This window comes from Sinocyclocheilus rhinocerous, unplaced genomic scaffold (assembly GCF_001515625.1).
Source record: "Sinocyclocheilus rhinocerous isolate Xijiao unplaced genomic scaffold, SAMN03320098_v1.1 scaffold1214, whole genome shotgun sequence".
NCBI lineage: Eukaryota > Metazoa > Chordata > Actinopteri > Cypriniformes > Cyprinidae > Sinocyclocheilus > Sinocyclocheilus rhinocerous.
The window spans coordinates 1,159,890-1,181,033 of NW_015627891.1; the positions used below are offsets into that span (position 1 = coordinate 1,159,890).

The 21,144-nt window shown below is 37.2% G+C and overlaps 2 protein-coding genes across 6 annotated transcripts in view; one reads left to right on the forward strand and one right to left on the reverse strand.

Annotated features, from left to right (window-relative positions):
- The window catches only part of LOC107736840 (adhesion G protein-coupled receptor B3-like), a 195,634-nt gene extending 188,012 nt beyond the window's left edge, over positions 1-7,622 (forward strand). For 4 of the 5 annotated variants that reach the window (XM_016548194.1, XM_016548193.1, XM_016548197.1 and 1 more), the window contains 4 exons: positions 2,272-2,942; positions 3,987-4,022; positions 4,565-4,669; positions 6,562-7,622. In XM_016548194.1, the coding sequence (XP_016403680.1) occupies positions 2,272-2,942; positions 3,987-4,022; positions 4,565-4,669; positions 6,562-6,750 (1,001 nt within the window). In that variant the 3' untranslated portion in view covers positions 6,751-7,622. The remainder of the gene's footprint in view (positions 1-2,271; positions 2,943-3,986; positions 4,023-4,564; positions 4,670-6,561) is intronic. The other variant, XM_016548195.1, reaches the window with a different exon arrangement.
- An 8,756-nt stretch (positions 7,623-16,378) lies between these two features.
- LOC107736841 (probable lysosomal cobalamin transporter) overlaps positions 16,379-21,144 on the reverse strand; it is an 84,424-nt gene continuing 79,658 nt past the window's right edge. Inside the window, exons 15-16 of the mRNA XM_016548199.1 lie at positions 17,261-17,352; positions 16,379-17,173 (exon numbers count right to left, since the gene is read on the reverse strand). Of these exons, the coding sequence (XP_016403685.1) occupies positions 17,063-17,173; positions 17,261-17,352 (203 nt within the window). The 3' untranslated portion in view covers positions 16,379-17,062. The remainder of the gene's footprint in view (positions 17,174-17,260; positions 17,353-21,144) is intronic.

Genomic DNA, 21,144 nt, shown 5'->3' on the forward strand with positions numbered 1-21,144 from the left:
TTTTAGATTTTAAAATGTTTACATTTGTTTAAAAATCAATAGTAAAATAAATAAATAAAGACAGTGTAACACATTTACATTTTCACTTAAATCCTAAATGTTTTTATTTCTGGGATATTTATTTATTTATTTTATTTTATTTTATTTTTTTGCATTATAAAAATGAGAGTTGGGAGGCAAATGTTCTTAAGTACATCAATTGCAATGCTCCTAAAAATCTTTTTTTGGGGTGTAATATGACCAGGTTCTTGACAGATTTCATGAGATTCACCCTGAAAGTCCTTGTCATGAGCCTGAAGTCCTTTTCTGTATTCTTCTATCAGTATTATGCTGTGCTCTTCAGACGCCATGTTGTGTGATGCATTAGTTTGGACTACCATCAGATCTGGAGGATTTTTAACCAGGCGTTGTTGTCCTCTGGTCTCCTTGTTGTTGTGTTATGAACAGTGGCAGTAATTCCCTTATGGATTCTTGGAGATAGAGCTCTGCTGCAGAGGACATGCTGTTCTCACAGTGCTGATGCATCGTCTGTCATTGCTTCTAGAGATGTGTGTGGCTCTTTCAGGTGAACAGAATCAATCCAGTCTAAATAAGGGACATGTTTCTATAACAGCAGATATTGTAAGGTGGTGTATGGCTTGTGTATAGATAGTCTTTGGTGAAAAGATTGGTTTGGATGGTTAGTGCTGATGGACTAGTACAACCATGCTGTTGAACATGGTGATGAAGTTGTTTGGACAGCATCTCTTGGGTGAACCTGTTTATCTTCAACCCTCCATTTTTAACAAAACCAAGAAAAGTGACATACTCAGACTAGATCAAAACTCAAGTTGTTCAAACAGCACTGAACTGGTCAACCAAGTCTTGATAGTTAACCTGTTCATCTTCAGTTCTAAATTTTTTACAAAACCTACGAAGTTGGTTTGGTTTAGGGCAAAACACATTTATACAAGAGGCATCATTTTGGTCTATTTTAAAAGATGACTGAATTAAAGTGAAATAGCTTCTTGCTGACTAAACGAGTCGGCCCACAACATGACCTGTCCTTCAACCGGGATGGACAATTATTCTCTTTTGAATCTGCTTGAGTCTGTCGTTTTCAAGATGTTTGCCACTAGAATTGTAGCTTTATATGTTATGATCACTTGTTTTTGGGGTGTAGGGTAAACATCATCTTTCACTAGTGCCGTTATTGTTGGATATGTTAGTATTAACACTTCAGCTGTGTGTTCAAATGTTAAACGTCTGATTGGCTGCATTGCTTGTTGCTTTTAAACAGTTTATTTTCAGTTCTAAATCAACATTTAAACGATAGCTTACATTCTTGCGTCACACACTTTCACTAATGATGTTCCTTCCTACCTGCAGCCCTCCTTGGAGATAGAGCTCTGCTGCAGAGGACATGCTGTTCTCACAGTGCTGATGCATCGTCTGTCATTGCTTCTAGAGATGTGTGTGGCTCTTTCAGGTGAACAGAATCAATCCAGTCTAAATAAGGGACATGTTTCTATAACAGCAGATATTGTAAGGTGGTGTATGGCTTGTGTATAGATAGTCTTTGGTGAAAAGATTGGTTTGGATGGTTAGTGCTGATGGACTAGTACAACCATGCTGTTGAACATGGTGATGAAGTTGTTTGGACAGCATCTCTTGGGTGAAGCTGTTTATCTTCAACCCTCCATTTTTAACAAAACCAAGAAAAGTGACATACTCAGACTAGATCAAAACTCAAGTTGTTCAAACAGCACTGAACTGGTCAACCAAGTCTTGATAGTTAACCTGTTCATCTTCAGTTCTAAATTTTTTACAAAACCTACGAAGTTGGTTTGGTTTAGGGCAAAACACATTTATACAAGAGGCATCATTTTGGTCTATTTTAAAAGATGACTGAATTAAAGTGAAATAGCTTCTTGCTGACTAAACGAGTCGGCCCACAACATGACCTGTCCTTCAACCGGGATGGACAATTATTCTCTTTTGAATCTGCTTGAGTCTGTCGTTTTCAAGATGTTTGCCACTAGAATTGTAGCTTTATATGTTATGATCACTTGTTTTTGGGGTGTAGGGTAAACATCATCTTTCACTAGTGCCGTTATTGTTGGATATGTTAGTATTAACACTTCAGCTGTGTGTTCAAATGTTCAACGTCTGATTGGCTGCATTGCTTGTTGCTTTTAAACAGTTTATTTTCAGTTCTAAATCAACATTTAAACCATAGCTTACATTCTTGCGTCACACACTTTCACTAATGATGTTGCTTCCTACCTGCAGCCCTCCACAAAGACATGGGCTCCTGTCGAGCGGCCACCATCACCGGCACCCTCTCCCGCATCTCTCTCAATGATGAGGAGGAAGAGAAAGGTCCCGACGGGCTCAATTACTCCACGTTGCCTGGCAACATCATGTCTAAAGTGATCATCCAGCAGCCCTCTGGACTTCACATGTCCATGGGCATGGGCGATCTGGGAGAGCAGTGTTTGGACAGCACGGCAGACATGCGGCGAACCGTATACCTGTGTACAGATGACGCCACCAGGCAGAGCGAGCAGGAGCTGAGCGCCCACGACCTGAGTGGCCACCCTCAGCCGGGGCAGATGGAAACGGACTACATCGTCCTGCCTCGCAGTTCCGCGGCAGTGTCGGCGGCTGGGTCTAGCAGCATTCCCACCCTGCTGAAGGAGGACAGCAAGATGAGCATGACCATGGACTCTCTGTCGCACGACAGGTTGATGCATTACAAGATGGGCGCTGAGTTTAACCTCGGGCCCTCGGGGATGGAGCACATGGGAATGGAACAGCAGTACCCCGTCCAGGCCGAACACATGCAGAATCTGCCCTTCGAGCCACGCACGGCTGTGAAGAACTTCCTGGCAGAAATGGAGGAGAGCGGAGGACTGTCACGTAGTGAAACCGGTTCAACTATATCGATGAGTTCTTTAGAGGTACGAGTTTGAGTCTGGCCTTGGGTGTAGACAGTTAGACAGAAGTAAACTCTACACATGTACATGAACACAGATGCATCTAGATACACAAGTGTGATTTTACTCGATGCACACCGATTTAGTGCAATTCATAATGTAGTGCATTTTTAGTTTTGCCAAAATGGTCAGTTTGAAAAGAATCTTGTGCCCTAATGTCTTAAACCTCCAAATTAAGCCAAAGATGACTGGCAAAAAAAAAAAAAAACACTTCATGAGATGTTTAACTTAAAGACTCAAAGAATTGACAGTAGCGACATACCTTCCATATTTTGACGTACAGTCAACAACCAACAAATAGTTCTACTGTATACATGGGTTGCTGATTGAATGGAGGCAGATCTAAATGCAAGCTTGTAATCGATTAGGCGGGGGTTTAAGTGGACTAAATGATTGGAGAAGTCTGGCTTACATCACAAGACAAAAGTCTGTGTTTTTACCGGAAGATTGAGTGATGACATTTTGTTTAAAAATTACAGTATTCAAAAAAAAATTGTAAAAAAGAAACATGCATGGATGATTTTTCAGTAAGATAATTTAGAAACATTAATTTCATGCCAACTTTAAATGGATAGTTCACTCCAAAAATGAAAATTGTCATCATTTACTCACCCTTATGTCGTTCCAAATCTGTATGACAGACTTTGTAGAAGAAAGCAGAATATGTTTTAAAAAATGCTTTTCTTTGTCCATATCTGTTTTTGTTGTTCAGAGTCAGACAACATCCTCTTTTGTGTTAAATACGTCCAACGAGACTGAACCGGTCAAGCATTTGTGCCTGCGTTTGCGTACTTCTTGTAGACTGGTATCGACCGGCTGCCTTGAGGGGAAAATACATTTGAACCTGATCCATTTTCTGCAAAAAGCCTCAAGGCATACAAGCCTAGCTCTGATGCGCAAGGAACATACTTGCTCATATATTTTGGGACCAGATTTCAGCAGATTATTTCTCTAGGTTTCATAATATCTAACTACATAATTTTTTGTCTTTCTGTCTTGGTTCTACAGAGAAGAAAGTCGAGGTACCAGGATCTAGACTTCGAGGTGAGCGAAACCTTTACTTGGCGAAGTGCATGCGTCAGGGCCATTTGTTGCGTTTGTGTTTCGCCCCTTTAATTTACTACTACTTTGTGTAGCACTTAAGCTTATTGGAGAAGCATGTCCTGACACAACTGCGATTTATGAAGCGTTGTGTGGTTTAGTGTAAAAGCAATGCTGTCAGCCACCACATATTCCCATTTTATCCTTTTACATCCCCTGACTTCAAGCTGAAAATCAAAAAATAGCCTGTATATTTTCACGTTTTTAAGGTCACTTGCAGTATCCCCCAGAGCATTTCAGCCCTTTACCAAAAAATGAAATTGAATGTCAAGTGCTACCACTGACCCTTCATATATGCCAGTGCCGTTTTTCATAACCTTGTCATAGCATTCAGCCAAATTTGCAGGGTGAGCACGGCGTTTTTATACAGTGATAAATTCTTTGAAAGTAGCCAGGTTTTTTCCTGTTGCAAAGTTCTGGTTCTCAGCTTGACTGAACTCCAAATCCCACCCCCCTCCCCTCCCCTCCCACCCTTGCCATTACAGAAAGTCATGCACACCAGGAAAAGGCATATGGAGCTGTTCCAGGAACTCAATCAGAAATTTCAAACCCTGGACCGATTTCGAGACATACCAAATATGGGCGGCATGGTGAGTAAGAGGAAACAGGGTTCAGTGTGTCTCATTACCGAGTACTAGGGGGGTGCCGCGTTGTCTATGTTTAGCTGTGTCTTCTGGTGGCGCCCCAATCTTGTGCACAGGAAGCGAGTGACTGAAGGAATTAATAGTTGTCCACCCAGAGTATTCATGTGGGGGGTGGAAGAGGAGGTATTAAGAGATGAAAGAGGAAGAAGAGAAGAAGAAGAGCGACTGAGCCATCATTGTGATCCATGCTCATGCATTCATTCAAACACAAGGCTGTAAGCTGCTAACATGCTTATTATTTCCTTTTCTATTGGCTAATCACTGCTTGGCAAATGCACGGGACAAAAAACACTTGATTTGCTTCAGATATTGGAGAGGTTCTCTGTGCTTTTCGCAGTATGATGCACCAATTATCTGTAATTGTAAGGCTGGTGGGATTTTTGATTGGAGCAGGCCAATTGCAACACAATCACATTTCATCAGCCAGCACCATGCAGTAGAGGAACGTTCAGTGTCATTTTGCGTCCAGCTGACTGGAACTGTGAGGTTCACTCTGTTCATCAATGAAGAGATTTTCAGATGTGTTTTTTAATGAGCTCATCCTCAGTATAATGGCCTAAAATTCATTTCCTGCTATTACAGTAGTATGCATTTCCAGTGATTGGATCACAGTTGAAATGCTCTCGACCTCAATAAAAGCCAGTGCACTCCAGACGCAGTGACCGGATCACTGAAAATACATTCTGATTCTGTTCAATGCAGGTGTAAATGTTAATGTGGTCTTGCGATCTGGTCACCTGCTTTAATGATTTATTCCACTTTAGACTGTTAATCCAATGTAGATTCGCAAGAGCACTTTTTTCTTCCTTTTTATTCACTTGTAATCCCCATTAGCATTCGTTACTGTGAGAATGTTTCTAAAGTAGGAAATAGACCGAATGCCTTTTTAAGCAGTCAATATAACTGAAAGCATTTTGATTTATCCATCAGTGTAAATGATGGAAATTTCTGTTTAATGCAGCTTCTAAAAGTGGCATTTCCATATTGTGCAGCTAAGTGCAATCAGATGCAAGAGTCCAGATACGATCCTGATACGAAATGCATGGCTTACACTTTACAATGAGGCTCTATATTGTAACATTAACTAATGCATTCATGAACTAACAATGAAATAGTCCTCTACTGCATTTATTAATCTAGGCTAATGCTAATTTCGACATTTCAAGTCATATAAATTAGCATTAATGTATCATGAAAGAACACGAATTGCCAATGAACAATAGTATATTAATAAATGGTGTAAAATGGTTGATTCTTAATTCAAGAACACTAATGCATTAGCTAAAATCGAACCTTATTGTTCTGTGTTAGAAATGCATGTTTATGTCGGGTGTATATTCATGTAGTCGTAGCAGAATTTTGCCATTCACTGCCTGTTGCTTAGTAACCGCTGGAAGAAATGATTTTGTGTTTTTATTCCCTTGAAAAATCTGAGATGCTCCTGAATCTGGAAACACTCCAAACATGCTGTTAGGTCAAACACTTTGATTATCGAGCTCTGGGTGTGTATGTGCGGCCCCAAAAATGTTTTTGGGACACAAATGTATGAACGTCATTGTGTTAATTAACAAAATATCAAGTCAAGTGACATGACATATAATTTCAAGATTGGTGTGATATTTTTGATCTAATGCGGTGACTTTCATACATTTCATATGTTCGAATATTTTTAGGGCCACTGTGAGAGAACATGAATTAAAGCTTGATGATTCATGTTCATGTGAAACTTCCAGTGTCTGACAGTATCATAAAACGAGTCACAATAATGAGAAACCATATTGAGAATATTGCAGAAATGTAGTATTTCTAACACGGCGGCTTCTCGTCCTTTTCCGTAGGACAAGGCAATGCTAAACAAGAACCCCTGGGAGAGTTTCAACCTGGCAAGTGAATATCAAAACTACGCCACAATGAATGTACTAGAATCAGACACAAAGAACTCTCTGGAGATGACTAACGCTGAGTGGGAAAAGTGTGTCAGCCTCCCTTTGGACGTCCAGGAGGGAGACTTTCAGACAGAAGTCTGAGGAATAATGAAGCGTTAGCAGGGACGCGGATGAAGGTGGACATATTTTGCACTGAACAAAAACACGGAAGACTTCTCATGCAGCCTTGGAAAGACATATCTGGATTCTAGGAGTCTAGCAGGGACAATATGTGCCAATAAGATTTTAAAACAAGGAAGGACAGACGGATAAAAAGACGTTAGAAAAAGACAAAAAAACAACAACTGTTATCTTTTTTTTGTATTCTCACTCGTGTATTTAGTGGGGGGCAGACATGTACAATATCGAACATCATGTGTTTCAAAAGTTGGAAAATAATCGGTTCCAAAAGCGTTATCTTTCCAAATGAGACCTCAAAGAGAAAACGACACGACATGATGTCCACCCACGAGCGGTGGCTGGGTTCATTTTTTTGTTCAGCGGGAGACGAGCCCAGGAATACAATGTATATACTTGCGCAGGTTTTTAAAAAGTTTATAACAAGTCCGTTTGGCCATTACTACACTTTTTACTTTATAATATGAAAAGACAAAACTAATCAGAGGCAAAGAGGAATTTTTTTTCTTTCATTTAAAAACGAATGTTTGTCGAGCTACATTCTTCATTGCTTTAAATGCAATAAAGGTAATACTCACTTTTTTATGAATAATATATTTCAAAACTTTAATACTGCAGAATCTGCCTGGAAGCTCAGTAAAGCTCTCTCATCTGCAGCCCTGTATAAAATATTTAAAAATCAAAAATGTTGTATGGTGTAAATAAAACTTTTGTCTACATATGTTTTACTTGTGCCAAGCTTATTTTAATGAGAAAAGAGAAAATTGACAACTTGATGAGAGTTAGCGACAAATGTTAACATTTGAAAAAGGAATGTAAATAAAAGAGGAAATATGTTCGTACTGCTTCAGAGACCTTGTCGACTTACTCCTGTGTCACGCTGCGTGTCTCTTTTCTGGACACACGAATCCCTGTGGACATCCTCTCAATCTCAAGGTCCTTCATTCAACAGCAGCAGAAAAATGTTCTATAATGACTTGTCAGACCTAAAGGCAAATAACAACAGGGTATTTTTAACGGCCATTAGTGGAAAGGAGGAGACGTGTGTGGCCCTGGCTATAAAAATGGCACAGCAGAGCTAAAAATAACAGAAAGTGTAGTCACTTCGGGGTAACGTCGCGCCACATATGGCGTACCTTATGTGCAATAACGCTATCAGCCGAGGAACTGACAGGATAGAGAGAACCGAACCAAAACCTCTTGGATTTTAAGATAAGTTTACATTTTAAAGGAGCGAGGATTGTTTAAATTGAGTTGTTTTCTGTTTTTAATGGTGCATTCTTCTAATGGCATGATATTTGACCATCTAAATCCCTCAAAACAAACACTTTTTTGAATTTGGAGGCAAAACTGTTATATCTTTAGCATGAGGCGGATAGTGTTCGTTCATATTAGTGTTATTTGTACAACAGCTGAAGCGAAGAGGCTTTTTCCCACAGAAAGATGAATAAGTAGAGCTCACCTGAAACCCAAAAACAGAAAAAGGCCGTGCTGTCACGTACCGCTGCTACTTATAGACCTGCAGCTCCGGATGACGTCGGGAGCATCTGTTTAGTGCTATAACTCATCCTGTAACATTTACTGTTTTCGAAATCTGGTGTATCATTATGCATTCCACACAGTGAGACTGTCTACAAACTCGTGTCATGACTCACACACCTTGTCAGTCCCAGAGACCATGATTCAGGCCCGTCAAGCCGGACCTCAACAATACTCCTGGAGATAGTTTTGGAGCTGGCTGGGATTAGATTTAATACTTTTGCCAGATACGACTGAAGGCTCACTGATGACAGATGGGACAGTAAAAGCGGTTCAAAAGGGATTATACTCCTAAACTTCAGCTTACCTTCAGATATGGGCCTCAAGTGCCGTCATCTCACATGTTGATATGCATTAAAATCACACATGTAAATCCCGGATTAATCCTCCACTCTATTGAAGAAACTTTTCCTTGTGGAAAGCAGTTGGTTGTTTATACACTGGCAGACAAAAGTTTGGAATAATTATAATTTTGGAAAGAAGTCTCTTATGCTCACCAATGCTTATTTGATTAAACACAGTAAAAAAAAAAAAATTTAAAAAAAAAATATATATATATATACACACACACATATAATGTGATGGCAGTGCTGATCCTTAAGAAATCATTCTAATATGCTGATTTGCACCTCAAGAATATTTGATCGAAAGTGGCAGTAAAGAATGACACAATGTTACAAATATATATTTCAAATATATTTTGGTGTTCAATGAACTTCACATTCATCAAAGAATCCTGAAAAAAAATGTATCAAAGTTTCCACAAAAATATTAAGCAGCACAATAGTTTTTTTTCCAACATTGATAATAATAAGAACCATTATTCATAATTGCGCACTGATAGTAATTGAGCACCAAATCATCAATCAGGACTGGAGTAAGGATGCTGATAATTCAGATTTGCCATGACAGAAATTAAAATAGAAAACAGTTATTTTAAATTGCATTCATATTTCATGATATTACTGGTTTTACTGAATTTTTTGATCAAATAAATGCAGCAAAAAAAAAAAATGTAAATCTTAATTATTCCAAACTTTTGGCTGCCAGTGTAAATATGATTATAGGACAGAAAACTGAACTTTGCAAAGTTTGGATGACGCTCAAGAACTTATTTAAAGTAATTAAGACTTAATTTGTTAGTTGTCTCAAACACAGCAGACAGCGTGAAAAACAACTTGACATGCTCATGTAAAGTGATTGTTAGTTTAACTTTGGAGAAGATTGCAAACTAATGATGCATATTAACAGACAAAGCATTCATTAGTGCACAAATGTTGACCTCCGAGGTTAGAAAACACTGTAATGAGATGTGGAGGAAGAGGCGGGTAGTACTGACACTGACTGGAGATGTCACCGTATTAAAAATAATAAAGCCCATTATGACAGCGACCAAACATGATGACACATGCAACGGATCCCAGGCCCCGTTCTCCATTCTCCACGGCTCAAAATGAAAATACGTTTGTCCTCCTCTGTTCTTCAATGTGCAAATCAAAATGTCAAATCCATCACATTACAGGCCGGCGGGAAATCACAGCAAATGAAATTCAGCACACACACACACACACACACAGTGAGTGTGCCCTGGTGGGTGCTTGTAAGTCCAGCAGGGGACACATTGAGCGGTGGATCAGACTCATGCAGGAGAGGGAATTGAAGCGTATGTCAACACAGACTCTGTATTTTCACTTGTGCTCAACTTCCATTCATGATCAGAAGGGACCGCTGTCAGTGTGAACACATAAAACATTTTCTAATAGAGCATTTGATGTTATTTTATGATTGTTGTTGTGTCACATATTCCAGAGTCCAGATTACTTTAATGGAAAGCTAGGAAATAAACTCTTAAGCTTGGCCGTAGTAAGAAATCGTGGTAACACTTTGCTTTAAGACCTCATGTACAATGCATTATAAAGGTATTCATAATGTATGTTGTCAAGCATTAAATATTTACATAAATTATTGTAACCATAATATTGGCAGTTTCCTTGTTACATCTGAAACTGGCTGTTTGTCATATGATTTAATGCATTGTATTTTCTCAAGGAGAAAATATTTTTTACTATATTTAGTATATATTTGGGTAGCTGTGGTTTCAGCACCATGGACAGCAGCATGTTAGTTATAATATTTAGACATCTGCAATTGTTAAAATGTATTCATGTAATAGATAAAGTATCAAACCAAGACGCATTTATTTTGAAGAAATATAGCACAAATTTTAGTGTGACATTTTGGGATCACTATGAAGATCAATGACAAATTGGATACTTTACTTTGCATACTATACATGGCATCTTAGGCTTAATCTTACATTTAGAATAGCTTGAACACTGGCAAATAATTTAACTGTTTTTGCTTTCTCTAGGAGTCAAATTATGTAATGCGTGAAGAACAAACATTTGCCAGATCAGGAATGAAGAATTACCAGAGTAAATTATTCCATGGAGAATAAACTGCAGTATCGTCTAGTCTGCTTTCCAAAGGCAATGATATATTCAGCTGACACAGTTTGAACCGATTCATGCAAATGAATCTAACCTAAGCTATTTTTGCTTGTGAAGTTTAAATCTGAGATGCTATTAAACCATCGTTCTTTCATAAGCCACTGATTCAAGCGTCCTATGAAACAGTCTGTAATGAGGACATAAACATTCATTACTCTTCAAGTACATACTGTAGTTAGGGGACATTCAATTATTTCAATGAACACTGCAAGTCCCAAGTCGTTCTCTAATTGCTTTGAAGCAGAGGCCTCTGCTAATGGCTCCCTGTAGGATGAGCTTGTGTTTTATTCAGCTGTATGACTCCCCAGCTGCCAGCAGCTCCTTATGGACACAGTTTAACAGCGCTCATAATGGCACAGGACATCACACAGCAACTACCAGTTTCTATTCTTTGACCTCTGACCAAGTAATTATCATGCCCACAAGGATGGCCTTTTCTGCTCCAGATTGGCTGCTGCTATTTCAGGGAATGGTCAGTAAAGTGAAAGGCTCAGGAACTGGTCGGGTCTTCATGAGACTCGTGACAAAGGGGACAATTATAGCAGACCTTATATGTTAATCATTCATACTTCCTGTTAGGAGGGGGGAGGGGGGGGGACTGCCATTTTGATATTTAGTTTTTCTGCAATATATATATTGTGATATGAAAAATATGTGACTTTTATTAAAATGTATTTTTTTATTATTTACATTTTGTATGATTTTTTTATAATTTAAAATAGCTCTATTTGAAATGATTTCATTATTCTAAAATGATAGGGGTGATTTGGTGGGGAGTGCATTTTAGGGAATAAAAATAAGCTGAAAAGCTGAAAAATGAACCATCATTTTATGGCTGAATTATCAGTTCTTCTTTAGTTTCATTGGGAGGAGGGGGGGGGGGACTGCCATTGTGATATTTAGTTTTTCTGCAATATATATATATTGTGATATGAAAAATATCTGACTTTTATTAAAATGTATTTTTTTATTATTTACATTTTGTATGATTTTTTTATAATTTAAAATAGCTCTATTTGAAATGATTTCATTATTCTAAAATGATAGGGGTGATTTGGTGGGGAGTGCATTTTAGGGAATAAAAATAAGCTGAAAAGCTGAAAAATGAACCATCATTTTATGGCTGAATTATCAGTTCTTCTTTAGTTTCATTGGGAAACAATGTCCAGGATATTCTTTCAAATTAATTCTACAGATATTGAATCACATGAGGTAATCACATACTGACAGTTTCTTTATTATTTTATTTTGCCTGAATTATTCTTTTAAGAAGCTTCAAAATATTATCACGTGTTATCTTAGTAAACCAGAGCTCCTATTTCAATGTTTTAACATTTCAGTGCATGTTTATCATTCTGAGGTTTGTTGAGTTCGAAATGTACCAGCACCAGAGTGCGGATATGACAGTGAATTTTGGCATTTATGGAGTATATTACAGCAGATCACACACTTGATACAGACAAATGTTTAACCGTAAAGTCTGAGCCTTATATGAGACTTCCAGCATCCATAAATAGAAGGAGCAGAGCAGAGATGTTAGAGGGAAGTCCCTTTGTAACTATCAGTTTGTGCTGAAACAGTTCATATTAACAGCTCGACTAGACAGACCCAAATGTTTTTCAATGGGAGTGTTTGTAGCGACTCCCATTGGAAAAAGGGCAGAGAGGTTAACATGTCTAGAGAGCCGAGAGCGGAGCACAAGAACAAACAAGCACTAACACACACAGGCATATTACTACAGCGCTGACTGCCTACTTCCACAGCCTCCTTGAGGACTGGCCTCCATTAAACAACATGTCTAAACATACAAGCTGTGCTTATGATACACACCATTTCCTCTGTGCAGTGACACCTACAAACTGTGTAAAACAACACATCTAGAATCAGTATCAGTATCATATCAGACTACACTTATATTGGTACCTTTGTGTAAGTAGGTTAAACTTAATGAGAGCTGCTTTACACTACCTTTCAAAAGTTTGAGGTGCGTAATTTTTTATTATTTTTTATTGTCAAAAAAAACAGTTATAATAAAATTTATTTTGGCAATTTAAAATAACGGTTTTATGTTTTTATAAAGTATTTTAAAATGTCTTTCCTGTGATGGTAAAGCTAACTTTTCAGCATCATTGCTCCAGTCTTCAATGTCACATGATCCCTCAGAAATCATTCGAATATGCTCATTTGCTGCTCAAGAAACTTCTATTTCTTGATATTATCAATATTCATATTTTAATTGTGTATATTGTGATACCTTTTTCAGGATTTTTGGATGAAGAGAAAAAAAATAGCATTTATTTAAAAACAGAATTAAAAAAACATTATAAATCTCTTTCTATTTTTATTATATATATATATATATATATATATATATATAGGCTAGTGTGTATTTATATACTCTGTTATTTGTACATATTTTAATATGTATTTATTATATTTTAATATAAAGTATATTCAAGTAGTATTGTTTATTAATAATGAAAGTTTTAGAATATTAAATATTTACACAGTTTTAATATAATTACCAGAATGCTGACTACTTACTAGAATACTAAAAATAAACTAAAAAGAGGTACAAATTTCCAAATCATGAACACTCATTTTGAAAACTATTGTATAATGAACTAAAACACACAAAACCAAAACGTGCAGGACAAACTGAACAATATCTCCTGCCACTGTCAGCCTATAAAGTGTTAAGATTCAAATGAAAAATCCAGAGGGAAACAAACAGTAAAAGTATGAGTTTCAGTACTATGTACATTTCGATCTGTCTTCTGTCTTCAGAGTGTTTTTATTGCATCGGTGATCGTTCAGCAGGATGACTGTCCTCAGAGCCGTTGACAGTGATGCCTTCTGATGTCTGTCAAAGGAACCGTTGACACAAACAAATGGGTGTACAATTTTGACAGACATTTAAAGAACCCTGTATTTAGATATGTATAACTCAATAGGAAGATTTAAAGCACAGCATTCTTTTAAGTTATCTTGACTGTATTTATATGCAAAGCGCAAGATCGCAAAAAGCGTAATGTCTCCAGATGAACAAAATGAATACATTTAATTTTAAATAATGTAATTCAATCTCCTCAAATCAATACAGCTTTATGCAGCCACTTTGTACGAACACAAGGCAAACAGGAACTCCTGAGGGAGTGTGTGATTGTGAACTTTACCTTCAATCTAACAGCACTCTCTCTTTGAGTCACTTTCAACAGTAAATCAGTCAGAGGCTGCAGAACTGCTTTTAAAGTATTGTTTGGAAAATCCCCTTGATCCAGAAGACTGCCTTAAATCTTGGGTCTGAAAAACCCTGGTGCATGAGAAAGGTCTTTTTTTTTCGCCTTTGGGAAGAATATATTCCATTTAAAAATGAATGAGGAGAATGGATAAGAAAAGATGCCTGCAGTTCACTGTGTGTTTCAAAGCGAATGTGGCTTTAACATCAAACTCTTGGCTGCCAATATATGTAATTAAGATTTTTATGCTCACTAAGGCTGCATTTATTTGATGAAAATAGTGTAAAAACAGTAATAAAAATGTAAAATAACTTTTTTTCTGTTTGAATACATGTTAAAATGTAATCTATTCCTCTGATGCTAAAGCAAACTTTTCAGTAACCATTACTCCAGTCTTCAGTGTCACATCATGATCCTTTAGAAATCATTCTAATTTGCTGATTTGGTGGTATAAAATTTATTTATTTATTTTTTTTAAACAAATTGCATTTTGGACGCCAGTTTATGTACTGTACACTCTAAAAAAATGCTGGGTTGTTTCAACCCAACTTTGGGTCAAATATGGACTAACCCAACTTTTGGGTTAAAATTTTCATTATACTTAAAAATGCATTTCAAATATTGCACTACCAGTTAACTGCGCTGTCACCAACCCCTCTTTTTTGGTCGATTATACAAGCATGCTTGAGAAAATTAGTTGTTTTCTTTCCAAAGACTGCACCATCTGTTAGGAGAGTCTGGCTGGTGTGTCTTCGTGGGCCATGAATCATATGAACATCTGGTCCAGGTGAGAACATGATAAGCACACAAACACAGTCACATGCGCAAACTCAAGCAGCTCTCAGTATGTGAGCACTGTCGACTACGAGCAGCACAGTCTGCTTTGCTCTTCAGTTCAGTTAGAAGTCTTATTCCTAACTGTGAGAATGTCAGTGAGGGTAAACACAGCTGATCCACAAACACTTTTACACAGTTGTTTGCATTTGCATTGATTCCAGCTCTATATAAAAACAAACAATCTTATCACAGAACAGAGATGAATTAAATCCAATTCAACGAGTAAACAAAGTAATATTCAACACAAAACTCTGCTTTATATCGCTCTTCTCCATGTCAGCTCATTGAACGATCATTATTACGTCGAAACTTTCAGCATACAATGCTAAGCAGGCTGTATTTAGGCAGAATGAGTACTGGAATAAGTAATGAAGGGAGTCTTCTTTTAGAGGTCCTCAGTGCAGGTGATTTAAGGCTGGATTGTACGGGGCGCAACTCTCTTTAAATTTGGGTTTGTGATTATTTCATTTCTTCTGTGATGTTTAGAGTTGGAGGATCAATGTTAAGCTCGCAATGGTACTATTTCTCATGAAGCACGTTGGAAAGTTTGATTTGTTTTAGTCATTTGGTCATTAGTCATTCGATTTAGTCATTTTGTGCATTACTGTTGTTTACTGTACTGTTAACTCTGATTTGCGAGCTGGTTTGATTAGATTGCTGCTTATTTTGAATCGATTTATACTACTCCAACCGTTCAGTAGGATGAACTTTCTTTTTTTTTTCTGGCAAAATAAATGATCCCATATCTGTAAATCGACATATATCTATTTAACATTAATCAACCATCTGAATTATTTTAGGATAATTAAGTATAAATAAGCAACTGGATGCATTTTAAAATCAGAGATATTGTTTTTAGTCTTTATTAATGACTCAAAACTGCATTAATACAGAAGCATTTGCAAAAGAAATGTTAAAGGGGTCATATGACATTGCTAAAAAAGAACATTATTTTGTGTATTTGGTGTAATGAAATGTGTTTATGCGGTTTAAGGTTAAAAAAACACATTATTTTCCACATACTGTACATTATTGTTTCTCCTCTATGCCCCGCCTTTCTGAAACGCGTCGATTTTTACAAAGCTCATCGGTCTAAAAAAGCGAGGTGTGCTCTGATTGGCCAGCTATCCAGAGCGTTGTGATTGGCCGAATACCTCAAGCATGTGACAGAAATGTTACGCCCCTTAACATATTGTGATGCGGCACGACGAGACAAAACCAATAAAACCCATTACAAACGAGGCATTTGTAGCATCCAGTGGGGACATAATTATGGATTCTAATTACTTAGAATTTTTTTACGCATTGCGTTACGTATTGAGCCGCATAAACATAAAACCATGTCTGCATTTGTGATCGGAGAAATGACAAAAAACAAGCGCTACACTACACTTCCCAAAACTCGTGTTTGAATCATCAGTGGCAAATCCTTTAAATATGAAAGCATACTTAAACTTGAAATCGCATCATGTGACCCCTTTAATTTCAGAAAACCACAAAACATACCAATACTGTATGATAAATGAATTTTTACAGAATGTTTAATCTTGCATCAGTTCTCTAGAACTTTCTCTTGCAAGTACAATCCAATAATTCTAAAGTAAAAATCTATGTGAAATAAAGTGTGTCCACAAGCATCATGACAGTAATTCAATCTCAGGGATTAAAGTAACATTAAAGAAAGCACACATCAGAAACACTGGAGCATTATGCCTAGCAACAAAAAAAAACCTGCGGATATGCACAGCTTTTAAAAAAACACTTAAATAAGAAATAAATCAGCATAAGGATTTGTACCGTTTTAACTTATTTCAAACTAAATGTGGTCTTGTTTAGAGAGAAAAACTTTTGTTGAATTATTTTAGACAGCAATGCAAAATGACATGCATATATATACCCTTAGTTAGTAGTAAGGGTCAGTAGTAAAGACGGGTTAGCATATCAGACTACTACTATCAGTTAAACATGACAATGCCTCTAGTGTCACAAAATCTATTTGGCATCATAACACATTCAATCAAGTCTTAAAGAACGTCAATATTTCTCTCTCTGAACAATGAATGAAAGGTGTGGAAAACTATTTTACCATTTTTTTTTTCATTCCAGCTCTGACTAGTAACGAAACCAAGTAAAAACAGGACTTTCAGTAAGTTAATGCACATATTCATCATCACTGACATCTGAATCGTCTGCATCAACTTCCCCTTCGATCACAGATTTCTTCCCTTTACAGCATGAAACAACCAAACCAATAAGAAAGACCTGCAACACAACAAAAGACGCATTAGGGCTATATAATAGGGCAAAGAAAGAAAGAAAGAAAGAATTATTTTTAGGAAAATATATTACCACAAGGAAAGCCCAGTTGCCAAAATAGTAGATGGTGCTGAAGAACCAAAATTTGTGCAGGAACAGGTACGATCTTGTTACTGTGCACTGGTCTGGAAAACAAAATATGAAAAAAAATTGACCTTTAATTTTTATTCATTTTTGGAAGTAAAATATTTCTGTACAGTTCTGTAAATTCAACCTGTATTTTGAAGAAAATATGAGAAAATTTTGCTTTCTCATGCATTGCTTTTGTGGTTGCTAAGCTGCTAGCTTACTCTCTATCATATTCTGGTCCCTAGATACGGTCTAATAGGAATAAGCAAACGCTAACGCGTTAGTACAGTCAGAAGGTCAGTAGGCTAGCCTTCACCCCGCCGCCATGCAGAAGTAATCACACATGCACAGCAGTAAAGGTTCTCATCACAGAGCATGACACAGTAATTGCCGGCACACAGCCTTGTGTAATTGCACCAGCCACGCTTTACAGGTTTGTGCTAACAACACGCGGCTTTCACTTAAACGCATGAGAGAACCTCTTAGCTAGATGCCACCTCAAGCTAACCTGCCACACTGACCAGAAAACCAGCAACAAGCTGATGACCATGTCATAGAAACTAAATGAGGGATCCAGGGAAAGCAATGACACATTTGGATAAAAATGACAAACAAATATTTAGACACTTCTTGGCAAACCAAAATAACCAATATTTGGAGAAATGCAGAGAGAAGAAAAATATTTATTAGTGAAAGTAGAAATAAATAGGACTGCATAATTTGGGGATTTTTTTTTTTCTGATAAAAACTGCAATTGGGATTTAAGTTGGATTTTAAAAAATCCAGGCTTGCTGTGCTTGTTTGTAGGATTTTTTTGATTTTATTATCAATATGGCTATAAAACAACATCAACAACATTAATCATTATAATAAATATTATTAATATTATTATTATTTAAGGTTATTATTATTATTATTTAAGATTATCATCATCATCACCATCATCATTACTATTATTAATAAATAAAAATGTAAAAATTACTAAATAAAATAAATATTATTATTGTACTACTAATAATAATTGCACTAATCCAATTAAACGTGCCCTACAATTAAATGAATTTCCCCCCCAAAATATCATGACATATTTATTGCTTCAGAATATCTGAATTCAGTATATTTGAATTGAATTGAGGTTTATTTATAACACACTTTGAACACAGGACCTCATCTTAAATGTATAGTTCACCCAAAAAATGAAAATTCTGCCATTAATTACTCACCCTCATGTCGTTCCAAACCGTAAGACCTTCGTTCTGTGTCCGCCATCATTCATGACTCTCGAGAGTACCACGACGCATACGTGTGATGCTCCTCACGTAGAACACACATGCGCTGTGCCTTGTTTACGAGCAGAAATCTCTCGGATTTCATCAAAAATATCTTAATTTGTGTTCCGAAGATGAACGAAGGTTTTACGGGTTTGGGACGACATGAGGGTGAGTAATTAATGACAGAATTTTCATTTAAGGGTGAACTATCCCTATCCCTAAGCAGATTTACCATGTGATGCCTGAAACCCTAATTGAACAAAACCAAGAAAACTGTGAATATTAGACATTTGATAGATTTCATCTGCTTTAAAAACAGCATCATCAGCCACATTGATGAATAGTCCAGGACTCATGTGGTTTAGTTTGAGGTTTAGAAGTCTGCTGGTCTGATAGTTGAACTATACAATCAAATGGGCAGCAAGCAAGCTAATGTAAGAAGAAGTTCATCTGGGCTCATGGATCAAACAGGGTGAGTGTCACTACAGCAGGAGGGTTGTAATCAGCACAATCTGTCGAGCTGCTTGTGAAGATGTGGCCCTACAGAATGCTGTCTACAGAGGGAAGGGAGGAGAAGCAGAGAGAAAGATCTGATAGTGTTTATTCAGATAATTAGCTGCTCCAGGCATGCGGCAGGAGAATGGCTGAGGCATGAAGACCTGCTTAAAAGAGAGAAGTGAAGGAAAACCAGACATTAAAAAACATGAGCAACACCAGAGGTCACTGAACTCACTCTGTGTTAGACATCCTATCATCTCATGCACATGTAGTCAAAGGCCCCGTTTGCACTCAGCATTAACCTCTGTCCCAAGTGATCCCATCACAAGTGAAATCAGATAACTGTATATCTGTATTTTAGGATTGTGCACCATTCAGAAATGCTTTGCAATTTTAATTGAAATGTAAGAAAATACAATTAAAATTAGCTAAATTAAACAAAATTCATGTTATTTTTAAGTAGAGTAGCAAAGTTAGTGAAAACAGACTTGTTTGTTTTGTATAAAAATGTTTAAAAATAATTGACAGAGACTGAAAGAAAGAAAGAAATGATCAACAGACAGACAGATGATAGACAGACAGACAGACAGACAGATAGACAGATATATAGATAGATATATAGATAGATAGATAGATAGATAGATAGATAGATAGATAGTGGGAAAGCAGCTGTTTTAACAAAATCAAAAGCATCTTTTAACAAAATCAATTTTCAAACTTTTAAGAAACTCTTTAAAGTACAATCAAAAGCATTTGGCGGAAATTTTTCGCAATTAATCCAATACTACAGCAGATGGAGTTTCTTGTTTTGGCCAAATCTGAAAATTAGGACTCTTCTACACAACAAGGCATTTTTCTTTCACTTGAAACTTTGTAAGTTTCCAAGACCTCTGCCAAGAAAAGCCTAATAAAATGCTGTGCATGGCAAGCTTTTGGCATCTTGTTGCACAAAGAATATCTTTAAAGGACAGTTACAACAGGCTCAGCATTAACCTCTGCATTAACCCCAGTAGCACCGGTCCTCTGGTTCTGGCTCAGGAGAAACTGGACCTGTTTGAGAGCAGGCACTGTCCTCCCCTCCTGCACTTTTCCTACCATCTGCAGCTCAGCAGATGCTCACCTGAATTACAGGACAGATGGTTCTCAACAGTGCTCTGGCTAAACAAATCATTGTGTACATCACTGACCCGGTTCACCTTCAGATCGCAATCACTGCTGATGGAGAACGCCTGCCAAAGACCACAGCCATTCAGACCAGCAGCCTGTCCACTCGCCTATCTTGAAGGGAGAACAATTTCTGTAGAAATTGATAACATCACTTCCTCTTCTGCTGCATGTAAATGGGGTATCCCACAGGGATCCGTTTTAGGCCCTCTTTTGTTTTCTCTCTATCTTTGTGTGCCATTGTGTTTTTATGGGGGTTTTGGGCATTGACTGTTAAAGGGATAGTTCAACCAAATATGAAAATTTACATTTGATCACCCTTATATTTTCCAAATCTTTATGCTGTTATTTTGTCAGTAAAATGCAGAAGTAAACATTTCTGAACAACCACTACAAAGCTTGTGCCAGGGAAAGAAAGAAAGGAATACTATAAAAGTAGCCCATACTACTCATGCACTTTATTCCAAATCTTTAAGCCTTTTGTCACACACGCAAAAAAAACAAAAAAACAATTGTAACTAGTGTTATCCAGTTTAAAATGATTTAATAATTGTTAATATTATTAAAGGTGCAGTAGGAGATCTTGGAAAATGCTAACTTTAGCCTGACAGCACTGAAAGCGAACGACCCACCCTTCCTGCAATCGCCATCCAAAGCCACGCCCCCTGAACACATATACGCACACAGACCAGGATACCAGAGACAACATTACTACAATAGGCTACATCAGCGGTTCCCAATTCCAGTCCAAGTGCATTAAAGTGTGCGAGACGTAAATTTAAATAGTATTTATTTACAGAGGTATATTACGTCACACTTCTCTAGTAAGTTTCATCTGAGTGTGAAGACGCTGCGCAGCGCAAATCCGTGAATGAATGTTCCAAAGTGAAGTAAACGTCAACGGATTTCCCCTGC